Below are 19,273 nucleotides of genomic sequence, written 5' to 3'. Positions count from 1 at the left end.
TCACAATTAGAAGGTCCTCGGTTCGATTTCCGGGCTCAGGATCTTTCTAATTTTATGTTCTCTGTGATGTATCTATTTTTTTTTTTAATCATCAATTTAAAGTTGAAAAGGATTTTCTTTTTAAAAGGCAGATTATGTCGGGATGAAAATCATCTTCTTACCCTTTGTATTGACAACAATGACATCATTTAGAACTTGGACTCACAACTTGCAGCGTTTGGGCCTCTTCCAGTGCGAGCCCGTGTCCTTATATGGTCATAGTGATGGATACACAGCCTCCATCCAGAGCATTCTTGAAAACCTCCCCGCCTGCGCCCCTCTCCTGCTCACAGCGGAGACACAAGACAGATGCATGGACCCCAGCCGTAGCTCATGATGCATTCCAGGAAAGTGGGAAATGTCAGACTCCAAAAAAAGAAGAATGGGTTGCCACTTGAATTTGGGGAGAATTGATGGTCAATACCCCAAACTGATTGACATTTGTGGCACCCTCTATGGGTTGTGGTCAAAATACTTTGTAATATATGCGAGCATGCATGTCATATATATAATATATGTATAATTATGATTCAAATTCTTAATGACTTTTGGACAATTTGTTGCAATGCCCCAAGAAGACATTTTGCTTGACGGTGGTCATGTTTTTAACCTATTTTGCTCAAATTTGACACGCATGTGCTTGTAATTCCCCAAAAGGTGTGTATAGAGGATCTTTGACTAGCATTTTACAGTATCCATCCATCCATCCATCTTCTTCCGCTTATCCTAGGTCGGGTCCCGGGGGCAGCAGCCTGAGCAGGGAAGCCCAGACTTCCCTCTCCCCAGCCACTTCGTCCAGCTCTTCCCGGGGGATCCCGAGGTGTTCCCAGGCCAGCCGGGAGACATAGTCTACCCAACGTGTCCTGGGTCTTCCCCGTGGCCTCCTACCGGTCGGACGTGCCCTAAGCACCTCCCTAGGGAGGCGTTCGGGTGGCATCCTGACCAGATGCCCGAACCACCTCATCTGGCTCCTCTCGATGTTTAGGAGCAGCGGCTTTATGAGTTCCTCCCGGATGACAGAGCTTCTCACCCTATCTCTAAGGGAGAAACCCGCCACCCGGCGGAGGAAATTCATTTCGGCCGCTTGTACCCGTGATCTTGTCCTTTCGGTCATAACCCAAAGCTCATGACCATTGGTGAAGATGGGAACGTAGATCGACCAGTAAATTGAGAGCTTTGCCTTCCGGCTCAGCTCCTTCTTCACCACAACGGATCGATACGGCGTCCGCATTACTGAAGATGCCGCACCGATCCGCCTGTCGATCTCACAACCCACTCTTCCCTCACCCGTGAACAAGACTCCGAGGTACTTGAACTCCTCCACTTGGGGCAAGATCTCCTCCCCAACCCGGAGATGGCACCCCACCCTTTTCCGGGCGAGAACCATGGACTCGGACTTGGAGGTGCTGATTCTCATCCCGGTCGCTTCACGCTCGGCTGCGAACCGATCCAGTGTGAGCTGAAGATCCTGGCCAGATGAAGCCATCAGGAACACATCATCTGCAAAAAGCAGAGACCTAATCCTGCAGCCACCAAACCGGATACCCTCAATGCCTTCACTGCGCCTAGAAATTCTGTCCATAAAAGTTATGAACAGAATCGGTGACAAAGGGCAGCCTTGGTGGAGTCCAACCCTCACTGGAAACGTGTCCGACTTACTGCGGGCAATGCGGACCAAGCTCTGACACTGATCATACAGGGAGCGGACCGCCACAATCAGACAGTCCGATACCCCATACTCTCTGAGCACTCCCCACAGGACTTCCAGTGGTGAGATCAGTAAGCTCCAGATTGTCCAGAATAGGGCAGCAAGGCTGGTTGTGGGTTGTTCACTAAGAACCAATGTTAACCAAATGCATGCTTCTCTTTCCTGGCTAACAGTGCAGAACAGGTTGTCAGCTAATTCTCTAATATTGTTCAAATCAGTAACCGGTGGTAAAACTCCTGCTTTTCTCATGGCCCAAATAGTTTACAGTAGCACTATACATAATCATAACACCAGGGCGTCCAGTGAGGGGCATTTTGTACTCCCTCGTACCAGGAAGAATGCTTTGCGGAAATCTTTTATTTATAGATCTGTATCGCTCTGGAATAACCTGCCTCGAATTCTCACCGGCATTGAAAGTAAACAGGTTTTTAAAAAGAAAGTAATATTTTATCTGAGTCTTTAAATTAGTTTGCTTGTTGATAATTTGTTTGGTTTTATATTGTGTAGTTATATTTATATGGTAATTATTATTCTGTGACTGTAAATTGTGTCCTTGTTTTCTTATTGATGTTTTTATTTTTTATTTTTTTCTGTATTGTGTAGTTATAATTATATGCTTTTACTTACTTTGTATTGAATTTGTGGACCCCAGGAAGACTAGTGGGTTGTTGTGGCAACCAGCTAATGGGGGTCCTTAATAAAAATCAAATCAAATTCGACACGGTCGAATGCCTTCTCCAAGTCCACAAAGCACATGTAGACTGGTTGGGCAAACTCCCTTAAAAAAACAGCAGAGCGTTTCTGTCCTATAGAGCAGTGGTCCCCAACCTTTTTGTAGCTGCGGACCGTTATGGTATTTTTTATTTTTTTTTGTCATAAAGAAATACAATCATGTGTATCCCTGCAGACTGTATTGATCTATATTGATATATAATGTATATATTGTGTATTTTACTTTGATTTAATTAATTATTATTATTATTATTTTTTTTAATTCTTGCGCGGCCCGGTACCAATCGGTCCGCGGCCCGGTGGTTGGGGACCACTGCTGTAGAGAATCTTTGACTAGCATTTTTACAGTAAATTCCTATAAAACATTAGAGCATTATTTTTTTTTAATAGAGGGTCTTTGACTAGTATTTTTACAGTAGATTCCTATAAAACATTAGATAATTTATTTCTAATAGAGGATCTTTGACTAGCATTTTTACAGTAGATTCCCAAAACAAATAACAGATCCTTTCCGTCCTGTAGAGGATCTTTGACTAGCATTTTTACAGTAGATTCCTATAAAACATTAGAGCATTCATTTCTAATAGAGGATCTTTGACTAGCATTTTTACAGTAGATTTCTATAAAACATTAGAGAATTTATTTCTAATAGAGGATCTTTGACTAGCATTTTTACAGTAGATTCCTATAAAACATTAGAGCATTTATTTCTAATAGAGGATCTTTGACTAGCATTTCTACAGTAGATTCCCAAAACAACAACAGATAATTTCCATCCTGTAGAGGATCTTTGACTAGCATTTTTACAGTAGATTCCTATAAGACATTAGAGCATTAATTTTTAATAGAGGATCTATGACTAACATTTTTACAGTAGATTCCTATAAAACATTAGAGCATTAATTTTTAATAGAGGATCTTTGACTAGCATTTTTACAGTAGATTCCTATAAAACATTAGAGCATTAATTTTTAGTAGAGGCTCTTGACTAGCATTTTTACAGTAGATTCCTATAAAACATTAGAGCATTAATTTTTAATAGAGGATATTTGACTAGCATTTTTACAGTAGATTCCTATAAAACATTAGAGCATTAATTTTTAATAGAGGATCTTTGACTAGCATTTTTACAGTAGATTCCCAAAACAACTTTAGAGCATTTATTTCTAATAGAGGATCTTTGACTAGCATTTTTACAGTAGATGCCTATAAAACATTAGAGCATTTATTTCTAATAGAGGATCTTTGACTAGCATTTTTACAGTAGATGCCTATAAAACATTAGAGCATTTATTTCTAATAGAGGATCTTTGACTAGCATTTTTACAGTAGATGCCTATAAAACATTAGAGCATTTATTTCTAATAGAGGATCTTTGACTAGCATTTTTACAGTAGATGCCTATAAAAGAGAGTAATTTATTGCGATATGACAGAGAACTGTAACTATAATCACAGTATTTTACTGTGCAATGACAGTTAGTTGTGTGAAATATAAAGATATCGTCATTTTTGTTGTAGTGTTACGGTACATTTTAATGACAGTATTTTACTGTGGGGAAAAAAATAGCGTTAAACGCTGTAAATGTTTACAGCGTAGAAGAGTTTTATCTCAAAGAAACATACCGTATATGTTTTTAATCTGCAAGTGCACACAAATTGGAAATTGCTGCGTGGCCAGCCATGTTTTTGTCACTAAACTTGAGCGGGCATATTTGCTATACTTCCTCCAGCAGACTTGAATGCGACCTAAAGCTCCCAAACCTGCTGGCGAAGGATGCAGGACCCCAGAAGCCCTTTAAAATCTCAGCCGCCATTCAGGCCGGGGATTAAGCCGCGCTCTATTGTGCCGTCTCAGCGGGGAGAAGAAAGTCCCATATTTACCCCCCTCCGGTCCAAAAGCCGCCACGGGGCAGGGAAGGCGACGGTTTGGGCCGCGCTTACCACCTGCTGATCGTGCTGGTTAGGATGGAGCGGCCCGGAGCTAGGAAGTAACCTACATACTCAACGTGTCGCGCTCTTCCGGGACAAGAGTTGACACCGCACAATGCACGTTTACCTCTCCGACTAATGCAAGCCTTCAAAACTGCACCTCTCACCGAAGACGGCGCGCTAAGAGGATTTACTCTTCAAAAAGAGATAGAAAGTGTGTGTGTGTATAGTGATAGCAAATTCCCTATTTGGATTATTTCGCCGCCTCTTCAGTTCTGCTTGATGGTAGTTCTTAAAAAATGGTGATATCCTCTTTCCCGGCGTGTTTAATTCCCGTTAAGACTGAACCTGACAGCCCCCTCCCCGTGACACTGAGCTCCCCACGCAGCCGCTGTTCATCCTGCAAGGAGCAACAGATCACTTTAAAGTTTGCGGGGGGGAACTTTGTACTTAAATGTCTTAAAGCAACAGTATGACCTTCAAATAACAGCTTAAAAAATGCTGTTGACGCCACAGCGGCTAGTAAAAATCAGCAAAAGCAGCTTGTTGGTCGCCATAAAAACCATTGCCTAGAGATGTCCGATAATGGCTTTTTTTGCCGATATCCGATATTGTCCAACTCTTAATTACCGATATCAACCGATACCGATATATACAGTCGTGGAATTAACACATTATTATGCCTAATTTTGTTGTGATGCCCCGCTGGATGCATTAAAGGGGAACATTATCACAATTTCAGAATGGTTAAAACCATTAAAAATCAGTTCCCAGTGGCTTATTATATTTTTCGAAGATTTTTTCAAAATTTTACCCATCACGCAATATCCTTAAAAAAAAGCTTCAAAGTTCCTGATTTTAACCACCCGTCCATTTTCCTGTGACGTCACATAGTGAAGCCAACACAAACAAACATGGCGGAAAGAACTGCAAACTATAGCGACATTAGCTCGGATTCAGACTCGGATTTCAGCGGCTTAAGCGATTCAACAGATTACGCATGTATTGAAACGGATGGTTGTAGTGTGGAGGCAGGTAGCGAAAATTAAATTGAAGAAGAAACTGAAGCTATTGAGCCATATCGGTTTGAACCGTATGCAAGCGAAACCGACGAAAACGACACGACAGCCAGCGACACGGGAGAAAGCGAGGACGAATTCGGCGATCGCCTTCTAACCAACGATTGGTATGTGTTTGTTTGGCATTAAAGGAAACTAACAACTATGAACTAGGTTTACAGCATATGAAATACATTTGGCAACAACATGCACTTTGAGAGTGCAGACAGCCCAGTTTTCATCAATTAATATATTCTGTAGACATACCCTCATGTCAGCAGGCCAGGGAAGCTAGGGTCTATATTCTTCTCTTGATCATCTTCGGTGGCATAAGGGACGGTGTGAGCCAAGACATCCAGGGGGTTTAGCTCGCTCGTCTGCGGGAACAAACTGCCGCCATTGCTTGCCGTGCTACCGAGGTCCTTTGTCCCTGAATTGCTCACACACTCCGGCAGATTCAATGGCGGTCTGGCGGCAGATTTCTTTGACTTTATCGTTGGAAATGCATCTGCTTTGAGTGTCGCAGGATATCCACACATTCTTGCCATCTCTGTCGTAGCATAGCTTTCGTCGGTAAAGTGTGCGGAACAAACGTCCAATTTCTTGCCACTTTCGCATCTTTGGGCCACTGGTGCAACTTGAATCCGTCCCTGTTTGTGTTGTTACACCCTCCGACAACACACCGACGAGGCATGATGTCTCCAAGGTACGGAAAACAGTCGAAAAAACGGAAAATAACAGAGCTGATTTGACTCGGTGTTTGAGAAAATGGCGGATTGCTTCCCGATGTGACGCCACGTTGTGACGTCATCGCTCCGAGAGCGAATATTAGAAAGGCGTTTAATTTGCCAAAATTCACCCATTTAGAGTTCGGAAATCGGTTAAAAAAATATATGGTCTTTTTTCTGCAACATCAAGGTATATATGGACGCTTACGTAGGTCTGGTGATAATGTTCCCCTTTAAACAATGTAACAATCCATCCATCCATCCATCTTCTTCCCCGAGGTCGGGTCGCGGGGGCAGCAGCCTAAGCAGGGAAGCCCAGACTTCCCTCTCCCCAACCACTTCGTCCAGCTCCTCCCGGGAGATCCCGAGGCGTTCCCAGGCCAGCCGGGAGACATAGTCTTCCCAACGTGAAACAATGTAACAAGGTTTTCCAAAATAAATCAACTCAAGTTATGGAGAAAAAAAATGCCAACATGGCACTGCCATATTTATTATTGAAGTCACAAAGTGCATTATTTTTTTTTAACATGCCTCAAAAACAGCAGCTTGGAATTTGGGACATGCTCTCCCTTGAGAGAGCGTGAGGAGGTTGAGGTGGGCGGGGGGCGTATATTGTAGCGTCCCGGAAGAGTTAGTGCTGCAAGGGGTTCTGGGTATTTCTTCTGTTGTGTTTATGTTGTGTTACGATGCGGATGTTCTCCCGAAACGTGTTTGTCATTCTTGTTTGGTGTGGGTTCACAGTGTGGCGCATATTTGTATCAGTGTTAAAGTTGTTTATACGGCCACCCTCAGTGTGACCTGTATGGCTGTTGACCAAGAATGCCTTGCATTCACTTGTGTGTGTGAAAAGCCGTAGATATTATGTGATTGGGCCGGCACGCAAAGGCAGTGCCTTTAAGGTTTATTGGCGCTCTGTACTTCTCCCTACGTCCGTGTACCACTCCGTACAGCGGCGTTTTAGTCATAAATTTTACTTTTTGAAACCGATACCGATAATTTCCGATATTACATTTTAAAGCATTTATCGGCCGATATTAGCAGTCCGATATTATCGGACATCTCTACCACTGCCCTCTTGGTTTTTAAGAGCGGTGGACCAGCCTGGACACCTTTTCGCTTTTAGCTTAAGTACAAAACCCAAAACCAGTGAAATTGGCACGTTGTGTAAATGGTAAATAAAAACAGAATACAATGATTTGCAAATCCTTTTCAACGTATATTCAATTGAATAGACTGCAAAGACAAGATATTTAATGTTCGAACTGAGAAACATTTTTTTTTTTTCAAATAATCATTAACTTAGAATTTAATGGCAGCAACACACTGCAAAAAAAGTTGGCACATGGGCATTTTTACCACTGTGTTACATGGCCTTTCCTTTTAACAACACTCAGTAAACATTTGGGAACTGAGGAGACCAATTTTTGAAGCTTTTCAGGTGGAATTCTTTCCCATTCTTGCTTGATGTACAGCTTAAGTTGTTCAACAGTCCGGGGGTCTCCGTTGTGGTATTTTAGGCTTCGTATTGCGCCACACATTTTCAATGGGAGACAGGTCTGGACTACAGGCAGGCCAGTCTAGTACCCGCACTCTTTTACTATGAAGCTACGCTGTTGTAACACGTGGCTTGGCATTGTCTTGCTGAAATAAGTCATTATTAATATTGATATCACAATTATTCATTACTGTATAATTGAGGTAAAACATACTTTCGGGGGTGTGTGTGTGAATGCGACGTCATCATGTGAGTTGGAATTAAATTGTCTAATAAATTATATTTAGACATAAAAAAAATAAAAATAAAAATAAAAATATGGTACACACTAGTGGTACGCAGGCTCTATCTAGTTGTACGCAAAATAATAATTGAAGTAAATAGTGTAATGTAAACGTTTTATTTATCTAACATAGTGTTAATGTTTAAACTGTGTGTAATGTCATATATACTTGCTGAATAAAACCTCGGCCTTGTTTTTAATGAAGACTTTGGCCAGAAATCTTGGGGTTATTTTAGATTCTGATTTACATTTCGACAGTCACATCAAATCAGTAACAAAATCGGCCTACTATCACCTCAAAAATGTAACAAGACTCAGAGGGCTCATGTCAGCTCAAGACTTAGAAAAACTTGTACATGCCTTTATTACCAGTAGGCTAGACTATTGTAATGGTCTCCTTGCAGGTTTTCCCAAAAAAGCTGTCAGGCAGCTACAGCTTGTTCAGAACGCTGCTGCTAGAGTTCTAACAAAGACCAAAAAAAATGTGAGCACATTACACCAATTCTTAAATCCTTACATTGGCTCCCTGTACATCAGAGAATTGATTTCAAAATCCTCCTGCTCAAATATAAATCACTACATGGTCTAGGGCCGAAGTATATCACTGATATACTATGTAAGCCCTCTAGATCCGTGGTTCTCAAATGGGTGTACGCGTACCCCTGGGGGTATTTGAAGGTATGCCAAGGGGTATGTGAGATTTTTTTTTAAATATTCTAAAAATAGCAACAATTCAAAAATCCTTTATAAATATATTTATTGAATAATACTTCAACAAAATATGAATGTAAGTTCATAAACTGAACATCAAATCAAGTAGGCTATTCCATTCAGTTTCCCCCATGCCATGATGGTTTGACCCTCACTAAAATGTCTGTCAAAAAGAACTGTGAAAAGAAATGCAACAATGCAATATTCAGTGTTGACAGCTAGCTTTTTTGTGGACATGTTCCATAAATATTGATGTTAAAGATTTCTTTTTTTGTGAAGAAATGTTTAGAATTAAGTTCATGAATCCAGATGGATCTCTATTACAATCCCCAAAGAGGGCACTTTAAGTTGATGATTACTTCTATGTGTAGAAATCTTTATTTATAATTGAATCACTTGTTTATTTTTCAACAAGTTTTTAGTTATTTGTATATCTTTTTTTCCAAATAGTTCAAGAAAGACCACTACAAATGAGCAATATTTTGCACTGTTATACAATTTAATAAATCAGAAACTGATGACATAGTGCTGTATTTTACTTCTTTATCTCTTTTTTTCCAACCAAAAATGCTTTGCTCTGATTAGGGGGTATTTGAATTAAAAAAGGGGGTACATCACTGAAAAAAGGTTGAGAACCACTGCTCTAGATCACTAAGATCTTCTGAGATCAATCTGTTAGCGGTTCCCAGAGTAAACTCAAATCAAGGGAGAGCATCATTCAGTCACTATGCAACAAATAGCTGGAATAAACTTCCTGAAGATGTCAGACTTTCCCCAACTCTGACTACTTTTAACACTAGACTGAAAACGTTTATGTTCACCTTAGTTTTCAGATAAATCTTTTAATCTTTTAACTTTTTAACGTCCGCACTGTTTTTATTTTTATTGTCTGCATTTTAATTTTGCTTTTATTTTCTTTCATTTCACTTTGTTGTCTGTGAAGCACTTTGAGTTTGCCTTGTGTATGAAAAGTGCTATACAAATAAAGTTGCCTTGCCTACTACGCTACTGTATTTTAATGTTGGTCTTTTTAGTAGTAGTTGGAGAGCCAAGTGTTTTCTGAGGTGGTACTTTGTAAAAAAAAAGAAATAAAAAAAAAAGTTTGAGAACCACTGAACTACTCATTTTGGAATTTCAGAAACAGATTAGGTCAGAGCATAGAGAGAGTGGGGATGACTTGGTTTCAGGGTTGGTCCCAAGCATGGTGTCCTGAAGTCATGTGAGGGGCTTTTGACCAATCAGAGAAAGTGTAGCCAGACAATCTTTTAAATGATTGGTCAAAAGCCCCTCAGGGTACCATGTTTTGGGAACAACTCTAAAACCTGGTCGTCCACTTTGGATTAGGTTGAGCACTGCTGCCATCTAGCGGCAGATCATTTTTATACTGATCACTAACACTGAAGAGTCTTGAGATAAATCAAAAGAGAAGCCACAGACTTGTAGTGCAGATCTAAATCAAAAGCATATAATTGATTTTCATTCTTTCACTTGCTTTTGGGATGGGTAGTGCTTTAACCCATCATATCCAGCAGATGGACTTCCAGTGGCGGGCCGTGCGTTTCCCACCTAGGCCTTCAGTGATGTCCTACTTCAATAAATACCTCCCAAAATACCATAATTTACGTCGCCACATAACCACGGCTTGAAAAATATATATACAGAAACACAGTTGCGCACTACTGTGCATTGAATCACCTCAATTTGTCACTAGTGTACAAAACTGTCTATTTTTAGGCGCATTTGAAAAATCGATAAACCCGCATCGGACGTGGTACTGTCAAAACTAAAATAATTGTAAAAAACATATTGAATGTGAAAAAATATATTTGAACTCACAATTTTAAAAGCCATTGGTACCGCTTGTAGTTGGTTGATTCGAGTGGAAGTGGCAGGCAAACCATTTCACCGCCAGGACAACCTAACTAGTTTACGGGGTCGGCCAACCTTGTTTCACAAGATGTAGTTTCTCTTTAAATATCCTTCTTGAAAATCCATCCATCTCCTTCCGCCTATCCGAGGTCAGGTCGCGGGGGCAGCAGCCTAAGCAGGGAAGCCCAGACTTCCCTCTCCCCAGCCACTTCGTCTAGCCCCTCCTGGGGGATCCCGAGGCATTCCCAGGCCAGCCGGGAGACATAGTCTTCGCAACGTGTCCTGGGTCTGCCCCGTGGCCTCCTACCGGTCGGACGTGCCCTAAACACCTCCTTAGGGAGGCGTTCGGGTGGCATCCTGACCAGATGCCCGAACCACCTCATCTAGCTCCTCTCGATGTGGAGGAGCAGCGGCTTTACTTTGATCTCCCCCCGGATGGCAGAGCTCCTCACCCTATCTCTAAGGGAGAGCCCCGCCACCCGGCGGAGGAAACTCATTTCGGCCGCTTGTACCCGTGATCTTGTCCTTTCGGTCATAACCCAAAGCTCATGACCATAGGTGAGAATGGGAACGTAGATCGACTGGTAAATTGAGAGCTTTGCCTTCCGGCTCAGCTCCTTCCTCACCACAACGGATCGATACAGAGTCCGCATTACTGAAGACGCCGCACCGATCCGCCTGTCGATCTCACGATCCACTCTTCCCTCACTCGTGAACAAGACTACGAGGTACTTGAACTCCTCCACTTGAAAATGCCCTTTCAAATATATATCTGCCACCTAATCAACGTTTTGCTCTGCTTCTTTGTTGGTAAAAAAAAGTGAGTACCGCTGATTCCTCCGCTGGCCGGGTATGGCTCCGGTGCCACTTTCTGCTTTCGTAAATCACAACTTATCCAAATGATTGAATACTTGGGAGTGACAATTGAGTATCCAATCACAGTCACGTTCAACGTAAGGCTACTGTCAACATCCTGTGATCTGATCGGCTATCGCAACTGTCTGTTAACTGAATGTCCTCCGTTCGTTAAACTGCACAGACGCCGCTAATGTTGGTTCAGAAGGCCTCCGGCAGATTTCATACAGCGCTGGCAACAAGCTATCTGAATTTTGATTGGATAAAAGCTCTAACTTAAAAACAGCAACACTGTAACCTAATATGACATGAAGAGAATATGATGAATACTTTTATATATTTTATTATCATCAGGATTTATTTTAGGCCAGCAGAGAAGGCCTTGCTGGCCCTGACGGCACACCACTGTGGAATTCCTGTCCACACAGTGGTGATTTGCTCCAATCAAACGGATCAAAAAGACCTTGTATTTATTGTGCATTTTCCAATAACTCCCAGGATACTTACGCTGTCGTCCTCTTTATTTCCCTTTCCCCGTCCAGAGTCTGTGAGCAGTTGAGAGAGGGACACTGTCTGCCCCACTGTCCAGCGACACCATGAGCTGGAGCTTCCTCACGCGGCTGCTGGAGGAGATCCACAACCACTCCACCTTCGTGGGGAAGCTGTGGCTCACCGTGCTCATCGTCTTCCGCATCGTCCTCACGGCCGTTGGAGGAGAGTCCATCTACTACGACGAGCAGAGCAAGTTCGTGTGTAACTCGGGGCAGCCGGGCTGCGAGAACGTCTGCTATGACGCCTTCGCCCCACTGTCCCACGTCCGCTTCTGGGTCTTCCAGATCATCCTGGTGGCCATGCCGTCTCTCATGTATATGGGCTACGCCGTCAACAAGATTGCGCGATTGGATGAAGCTAAGGGAGGAGTCGGAGCTGTTGCTGTGAGACCCGTCGGAGGGGGCTACACGCACCGGAAGCCCAGGAAAATCTGTTTCGGGGCGCGGCAGCACCGGGGCATCGAGGAGACCGAGGAGGACCGCGAGGACGATCCCATGATCTATGAGGTGCCAGAGATGGAACCTCCCAAAAGACCTCGAGATCCGCTGCAGCCTACACCCAGACCTAAGATCCGCCATGACGGTCGCACGCGCATCCGAGATGAGGGTCTGATGCGGGTTTACGTTCTGCAGCTGGTGACACGCACGGTTTTAGAGGCGGGCTTCTTGACGGGCCAGTACTTGCTGTACGGCTTCCGCGTGACGCCCGTGTTTGTGTGTTCGGGGAAACCATGCCCCCACAGCGTGGACTGCTTTGTGTCGCGGCCCACCGAGAAGACTATCTTCCTGCGCATCATGTACGGTGTCACCGTGCTCTGCCTGGTGCTCAACATCTGGGAGATGCTGCACTTAGGCATCGGCTCCATCTGCGACATTCTGCGTCGCCGCCGCTGCCCTCCTCAGGACGACGAGTACCAGCTGGGCCTGCTGGGCACCAATGTGGGCGGAGACGGGTCGGTAGGGGTGGCCGGACCGGAGGCAGGTTCCGAAGGCGGGGACGGTGGGGATGGACCTGCCGATTATGTGGGTTATCCGTTCTCCTGGAACACCCCGTCGGCGCCGCCTGGCTACAACATCGTGGTGAAACCCGAGCAGATGCCCTACACCGACCTCAGCAACGCCAAGATGGCGTGCAAGCAGAACCGGGCAAACATCGCCCAGGAGGAGCAGCAGCAGTTCGGCAGCAATGAGGACAACTTCCCCACGGGGGGCGAGGCTCGCGTGGCCCTCAACAAGGACATGATCCAGCAGGCTCACGAGCAGCTGGAAGCCGCCATCCAGGCCTACAGTCAGCAGCACCGGGCCGAGGAGACTCTGGGGGACAACCAGGACGACAAGCCCCAGAGTAACATCATCATCCAGACGCAGCCGCCGCCTCAGAAGGAGCGCAAGCACAGACTCAAGCACGGCAAAGGAGGCAGCAGCGGCGGCGGCAGCAGCAGCAACAGCAGTAGCAGCAAATCAGGAGAAGGCAAACCGTCGGTATGGATTTAACCCCGATGCAAACCATGCAGTGTACATACCACTTGTCAACACCGCCGTGCCTTAAAGAGGAACTGCACTGTTTTTGGAATTTTGTCTGTCATTCACAATCCATACGTAAGACAAAAACACATTTATTTTTCTTTCTTTAATGGATGGATGGATGGATGGATAATGCATTCTAAATTTTAAATCCCGCCTATAAAGCACTCTAATCATCGTCCATTGACTTATATACATGCTGTAAGTATGTATGTAATGTAGTAACAGGCACATTCATAATAACATGTAATATTAGGAATTTTGCTCATTCTAAGCATACGGCGGCGTATTAATTTCACAGACACATCACAACGTTCACTTTTCCCTTCATCAACAACACTACTAATCATGAGAGACAAGTATGATTACTTTGGGACAAACGGTGATCCAGAACCTTATATTTTTGAACCTGAATACAAGGAGGAAAAAAATGCAACTTTTAGAAGCTGAGTCATACGCAGATCCAGCTTTAGCAGCAGTATTGCTAAGTGTGAAACAAGATATTGGAAACTACAACCATAATAAAACAATCACTTACTGTACAATGTCTGCTCTCACTGGGATGCAGAGTAATTGGATGTGCATATATTCCTGTTGAGATAAACAATTAATCCTAATCCTAAAGCAGGTTAAAAATAAAAAAAAAAGGTGCCGCAAACAAGTGTTTTTGTGTGTTTCTCGCTATCTAAATTGAAGGTCAAAGTTGACCAACGACTACTTTATGTCAACAATCTTCTACTATCCAAGTGAGAGGCATGATTTATAATCACAACGTTCACTTTTCCCTTCAACGACAACACTGCTAATCATGCCAGACTACATTAGAGACAAGAACGATTACTTTGGGACAAACGGTGATCCAGAACCTTATATTTTTGAACCTGAATATAAGGAGGAAAAAAATACAACTTTTACAAGCTGAGTCATACGCAGATGCAGTTTTAGCAGCAGTGTCGAGATTTTGGAAACTACGACCATAATAGAAAAATCACTTACTGTACAATGTCTGCTCTCACTCAGATGCAGAGTAATTGGATGTGCATGTCTTCCTGTTTAGATGAAGAATTAATCCTAATCCTCGTTTTTTTGTGTGTTTCTCGCCATCTAAATTGAATGTCAAAGTTGACCAACTACTTTATGTCAACAATCTTCTACTACCCAGGTGAGAGGCATGATTTATGATCTAGAATTAACTTTCACCAACAACAATAACAATAACAATAACAATAACAATATCGCTAATACTTGGCTAATATTCAGGACACGAGATGTAAACGGAGTATTGTTGGCTGTTTTTGGATGTTTTTTTAGAGAGCTTTATGGGCAGAATAGTGTACTACCATTAGCTGCATTGTTAGCCACCTCGTACTTGTCAGATTTAACAAGCTCGAATGCATAAACAAAGAAAAATATGTGCTCTTGTCTTACGTAAGGATTGTGAATGATGGGCAAAAAAAAATTAAAAAAAGGTGCAGGTCCCCTTTAATTACCCAATCCTGCGAGCTGGGCAAGATTGTGTACGCGATGATGCAGCTGACGCCTCGTCTGGGCCACCGCGGTCAAACTTGCAAAAAAAAAAACAGAAGACAGTCTCTGGTACGCCCTTGGGTCCATCGTCTGCCTTGTCCGACAGGAACAAACGATTTTGGCTCTTTTCCTTCGCAAAGACTCCCGATTGCAAAAAGCGATTAAATGCAATAAGAAAAGTGACTTTTTTTTTTGTTCAACTGAGAGGATTGCCGTCCGGTCTCACTTTACTGTGACTGTTTGTTTATGTCCATGTGTGTGTGCGTTTTGACAGGAGTGCTACTCCCGCTGCTGCTCGGGCCTTTGTTGTTGTTGTTGTTGTTGTTGTTGTTCCGAGAGAACATGGTGCATCCTCAACTTTAATGTTGAGTTTCTCACTGTTGTTGAGCCCTGACTGCCTCACGCTGGGTGCTGTGCGTAATGCAACACACACACACATATGAGGGGCCGTTAGTGCCGTGTATGTAAGAGTGTTTCAGTAGTGTATGTGAGTGTGTTTCAGTAGTGTGTATAAGAGTGTTTCAATAGGGTGTGTGAGAGAAAAACATTTTAGTTGTTTATGTGAGAGCATTTCAGTAGTGTATGTAAGAGTGTTTCAGTAGTATGTATAAGAGTGTTTCAGTAGTGTGTGTGGGAGAAAAAGATTTCAGTTGTTTATGTGAGCGAATTTCAGTAGTGTGTATAAGAGTGTTTCAGTAGTGTGTATAAGAGTGTTTCAGTAGTGTGTGAGAGAAAAACATTTCAGTTGATTATGTGAGAGCATTTCAGTAGTGTCTATAAGAGTGTTTCAATAGTGTGTATAAAAGTGTTTCAGTAGTGTGTGTGAGAGAGAAACATTTCAGTTGTTTATGTGAGAGCATTTCAGTAGTGTATGTAAGAGTGTTTCAGAAGGGTGTATAAGAGTGTTTCAGTGGTGTGTATAAGAGTGTTTCAGTAGTGTGTGTGGGAGAAAAAGATTTCAGTTGTTTATGTGAGAGCATTTCAGTAGTGTGTATAAGAGTGTTTCAGTAGTGTGATAAGAGTGTTTCAGTAGTGTGTGTGTGTGAGAAAAAGATTTCAGTTGTTTATGTGAGAGCATTTCAGTAGTGTGTATAAGAGTGTTTCAGTAGTGTGTGTGAGAGAAAAACATTTCAGTTGTTTATGTGAGAGCATTTCAGTAGTGTCTATAAGAGTGTTTCAGTAGTGTGTATAAGAGTGTTTCAGTAGTGTGTGTGAGAGAAAAACATTTCAGTTGTTTAAGTGAGAGCATTTCAGTAGTGTATGTAAGAGGTCATTCTGAATAATGTCCCTAACGGCCCCTCATACACACACATGTGTGATTGATGGATCTTAAAGTCTTCCCATGAGTTAAAGAGGGTTTAAAGCCATTTTTGTAAAAAACAAAACAAAAAAAAAACAACAAGACCAAACACTGTTTGCGTGTCAGTGCCAAGATGATAGGATTTCACGCGTGTGAAGCTTTGGAATGCCGAGGCCATGCTTAAAACGCCTACACGGTGGTGACCAACCCTTTTGTAAAACCATTTCTTTTTCTATGATGTCTTTGTTTTTCCAGCATCGGGATTCAACAACAAGTTTTTTTATTTCTCTTTTTATACAAAAAAAAAAAAGTTCCTTATTTGCCCCCCTTTTTTTGAACAGAAACTGTTTGAATTAACTGTGTGAGTATTTATGGTTATTATGGTGTTAAATTGCCTTTCAAGTGTTATTTAAAAAGTGATAATAATGTGAAATGACATAGTATATTTTTATAATCAAAAGAAAAAAGCCAGACTTGGGGGAGATTACACTGCAAGCTGTGTTTAACAGGGATAAACGTCGGAGTAAAAAAAGGCGATGCCACACCAGGGGAACGATGTCAGAATGAAACGAGCTTGTGTTTGCACTGTGGAAATGCTCCGGTGAGCACCAAAGCAGGCCGCGCCCATGACGACCATGCCCTGTTTTGAATAGCCGGCAAGAAAGACCAGATCCAGGCAGGCGTGAGCAAACCAAAGTGCAGCTATACAAAGAACATGGGAATATAATGTCATCATCTGTCGGAGTAATTTGGTTAAAAAAAACCTTCCCCCAAACCCTCAAAACTCAACTTCAAGCTCAAATGGAAGAAACCGCATCCCTCAGGGCTCTGTACTATGCCCATTTCTTTAAGGTGGTTACAGTGGTACCTCGGTCAGGGTATGTTTTGGTCATTTGTATGGATGGCAATTAAAAAACAAACTTAAAAAAAAAAATGTTTTACTAAAAAACAGCATTTTTTTTTCTAGTGTCAAAAAAAATAGGATTAAAAAACGATTACTGTATTTTTCGGAGTATAAGACGCACCGGAGTATAAGTGGCACCTGCCGAAAATGCATAATAAAGAAGGAAAAAAATGTATATAAGTCGCACTGGAGCCCGGCCAAACTATGTAAAAAAAAATGCGACTTATAGTCCGAAAAATACGGTACCTTTTTCGTCTATAAGTTCCATAGCAAGATTTAAATCACCATTCGGCAGAAAGGTGATTTAAAGCCAAAAACAGACGTTTGGTTTTTTTCATGTTCCGAAACTAAAATTGGAATTTTCCATTTAAAGAGAAGACTGCGGACTGGCCACAGGAAAAACAACAGTGTGGTGTTGTGGAGGGGTACTTTTCACACATGTATGGGGAATTGATTCTGGTTCTTAATAGTACCAATTTACATTACTTTTGTCTGTGTTCAAATGTGTTTATAAATGTTAATTGTTTAAAAAAAATTTTTTTTGTTTTGTTTAACATTTAAACACTAATTTGTGCTGTCTAGCTATCTTTTTTCCTTACACTTCAGTGTCTCATTGGCAAGTACTGTACTGCACTATTGGATGGCAGTACTGTATAGACTTAGACAAACTTTATTGATCCACAAGGAAAATTGTTCCAAATATATAGGCTATATATATATATATATATATATATATATATATATATATATATATATATATATATATATGTATAGGCTATGGTGTTGCCATAGCAGAAAGTGTCTTTGCCAATAGGTTGAATGTGCCAGTTTCCCGGCCAAGTGCTTGAGCCTGCAGGTGAGTCTGAAACCGGACATTACGTCACGTACAACAACGGTATTGAAGTATGGCACCGTTTACTTTATGTGAATTGGTATCCAATAGTACTGACAAACTTTGGTCGGTACCTTTAAAAAAAAAAATATTTTTTTTGTGGAAGCCCTCTAAGGCACTAGTGATTAAGAGCCATACAAATAAACCTTGATTGATTGATTGATTGATGAAAAAATAGAATTCGGTACCCACCCCCATGGATTACTATATTTTTATATATGAACGCAGGATACAACCACACTGTGTTTTTTTCCTATAGGCCAGGGGTGTCAAACTCATTTTAGCTCAGGGGCCGCATGGAGGAAAATCTGTGCACATGCGGGACGGACTATTAAAAAATCATGGCATTGAAACTAAAAAATAAAGACGACTTTTAGATTGTTTTTCTTTGTCTTACTTTGGCCAAAAATAGAACAAACACATTCTGGAAAAAAATATAGAAAAAAATACCGGCAGCAGTAAAGTTTAGATCCATGAAGGAAAGAAGACAGTGAATGAATGTTTATAACTGAATAAAAATGATTTTTCTTGTGTGTTTTCAAAACGGTTACAAAAAAAGTGGGACCCCCAAAATGTACTGTGGGACCCCATTTGTATGACTTGATGAGGTCCCTAATGGAGTATTGGTGCGTGCAAAACAGCAGCAGGCGGCTGTGGCCTGCGGGCCGGTTCTTATACAAATCAAATATCATCCCGGGGGCCATAGATAATTCATTCGCGGGCCGAATCTGGCCCGCGGGCATTGACTTTGACACCCCTGGTGTAGATCAATCAGTAGTCTCATCTTTAAAACAGCAACTACAGAATTTAATAAAACATCTGTTTTGGTCCGTTTTTTTGTACTGATTTTTATTTTGTTATATACAAAAATAAGTTGTTTTTCAATTTAGTTTTTTTTTTTATTTAAAAATGAAATTTAAATAAACCAATCCCTTTTTGTTTTTCAATTCAATTCATGAAATGAACATTTAATGACCAAAACATACACTGACATTCTCAAGAAAAAAAATGCATACATTGTCTCGGTGTTAGTACGATTAAACACACGTTGGTGACTGCGTCTCTGTGCTTTTTTTTTTTTTTTTTTTTAAGTAGACAACGGCTGCCAAATAAGCCTTCAGGTCTGTGTACTTTCAATTCTGGAACGCAAATCGAAAAACAAAATT

General features: G+C 41.8%; 1 protein-coding gene across 2 annotated transcripts in view; it reads left to right on the top strand.

The window, feature by feature from the left end:
• Nucleotides 1–17,906, top strand: part of gjc1 (gap junction protein gamma 1) — a 149,751-nt gene extending 131,845 nt beyond the window's left edge. For both annotated transcript variants that reach the window (XM_061981891.2, XM_072915995.1), the window contains exon 3: nucleotides 11,952–17,906. In XM_061981891.2, the coding sequence (XP_061837875.1) occupies nucleotides 12,006–13,454 (1,449 nt within the window). In that variant the 5' untranslated portion in view covers nucleotides 11,952–12,005 and the 3' untranslated portion in view covers nucleotides 13,455–17,906. The remainder of the gene's footprint in view (nucleotides 1–11,951) is intronic.
• Nucleotides 17,907–19,273: the final 1,367 nt, after the last annotated feature.

The sequence above is a fragment of the Nerophis lumbriciformis genome, linkage group LG24, assembly GCF_033978685.3.
Source record: "Nerophis lumbriciformis linkage group LG24, RoL_Nlum_v2.1, whole genome shotgun sequence".
Classification (NCBI taxonomy): Eukaryota; Metazoa; Chordata; class Actinopteri; order Syngnathiformes; family Syngnathidae; genus Nerophis; species Nerophis lumbriciformis.
Note: the sequence above shows the minus strand (reverse complement) of the source record. Positions and strands in the feature narration are given on the sequence as shown.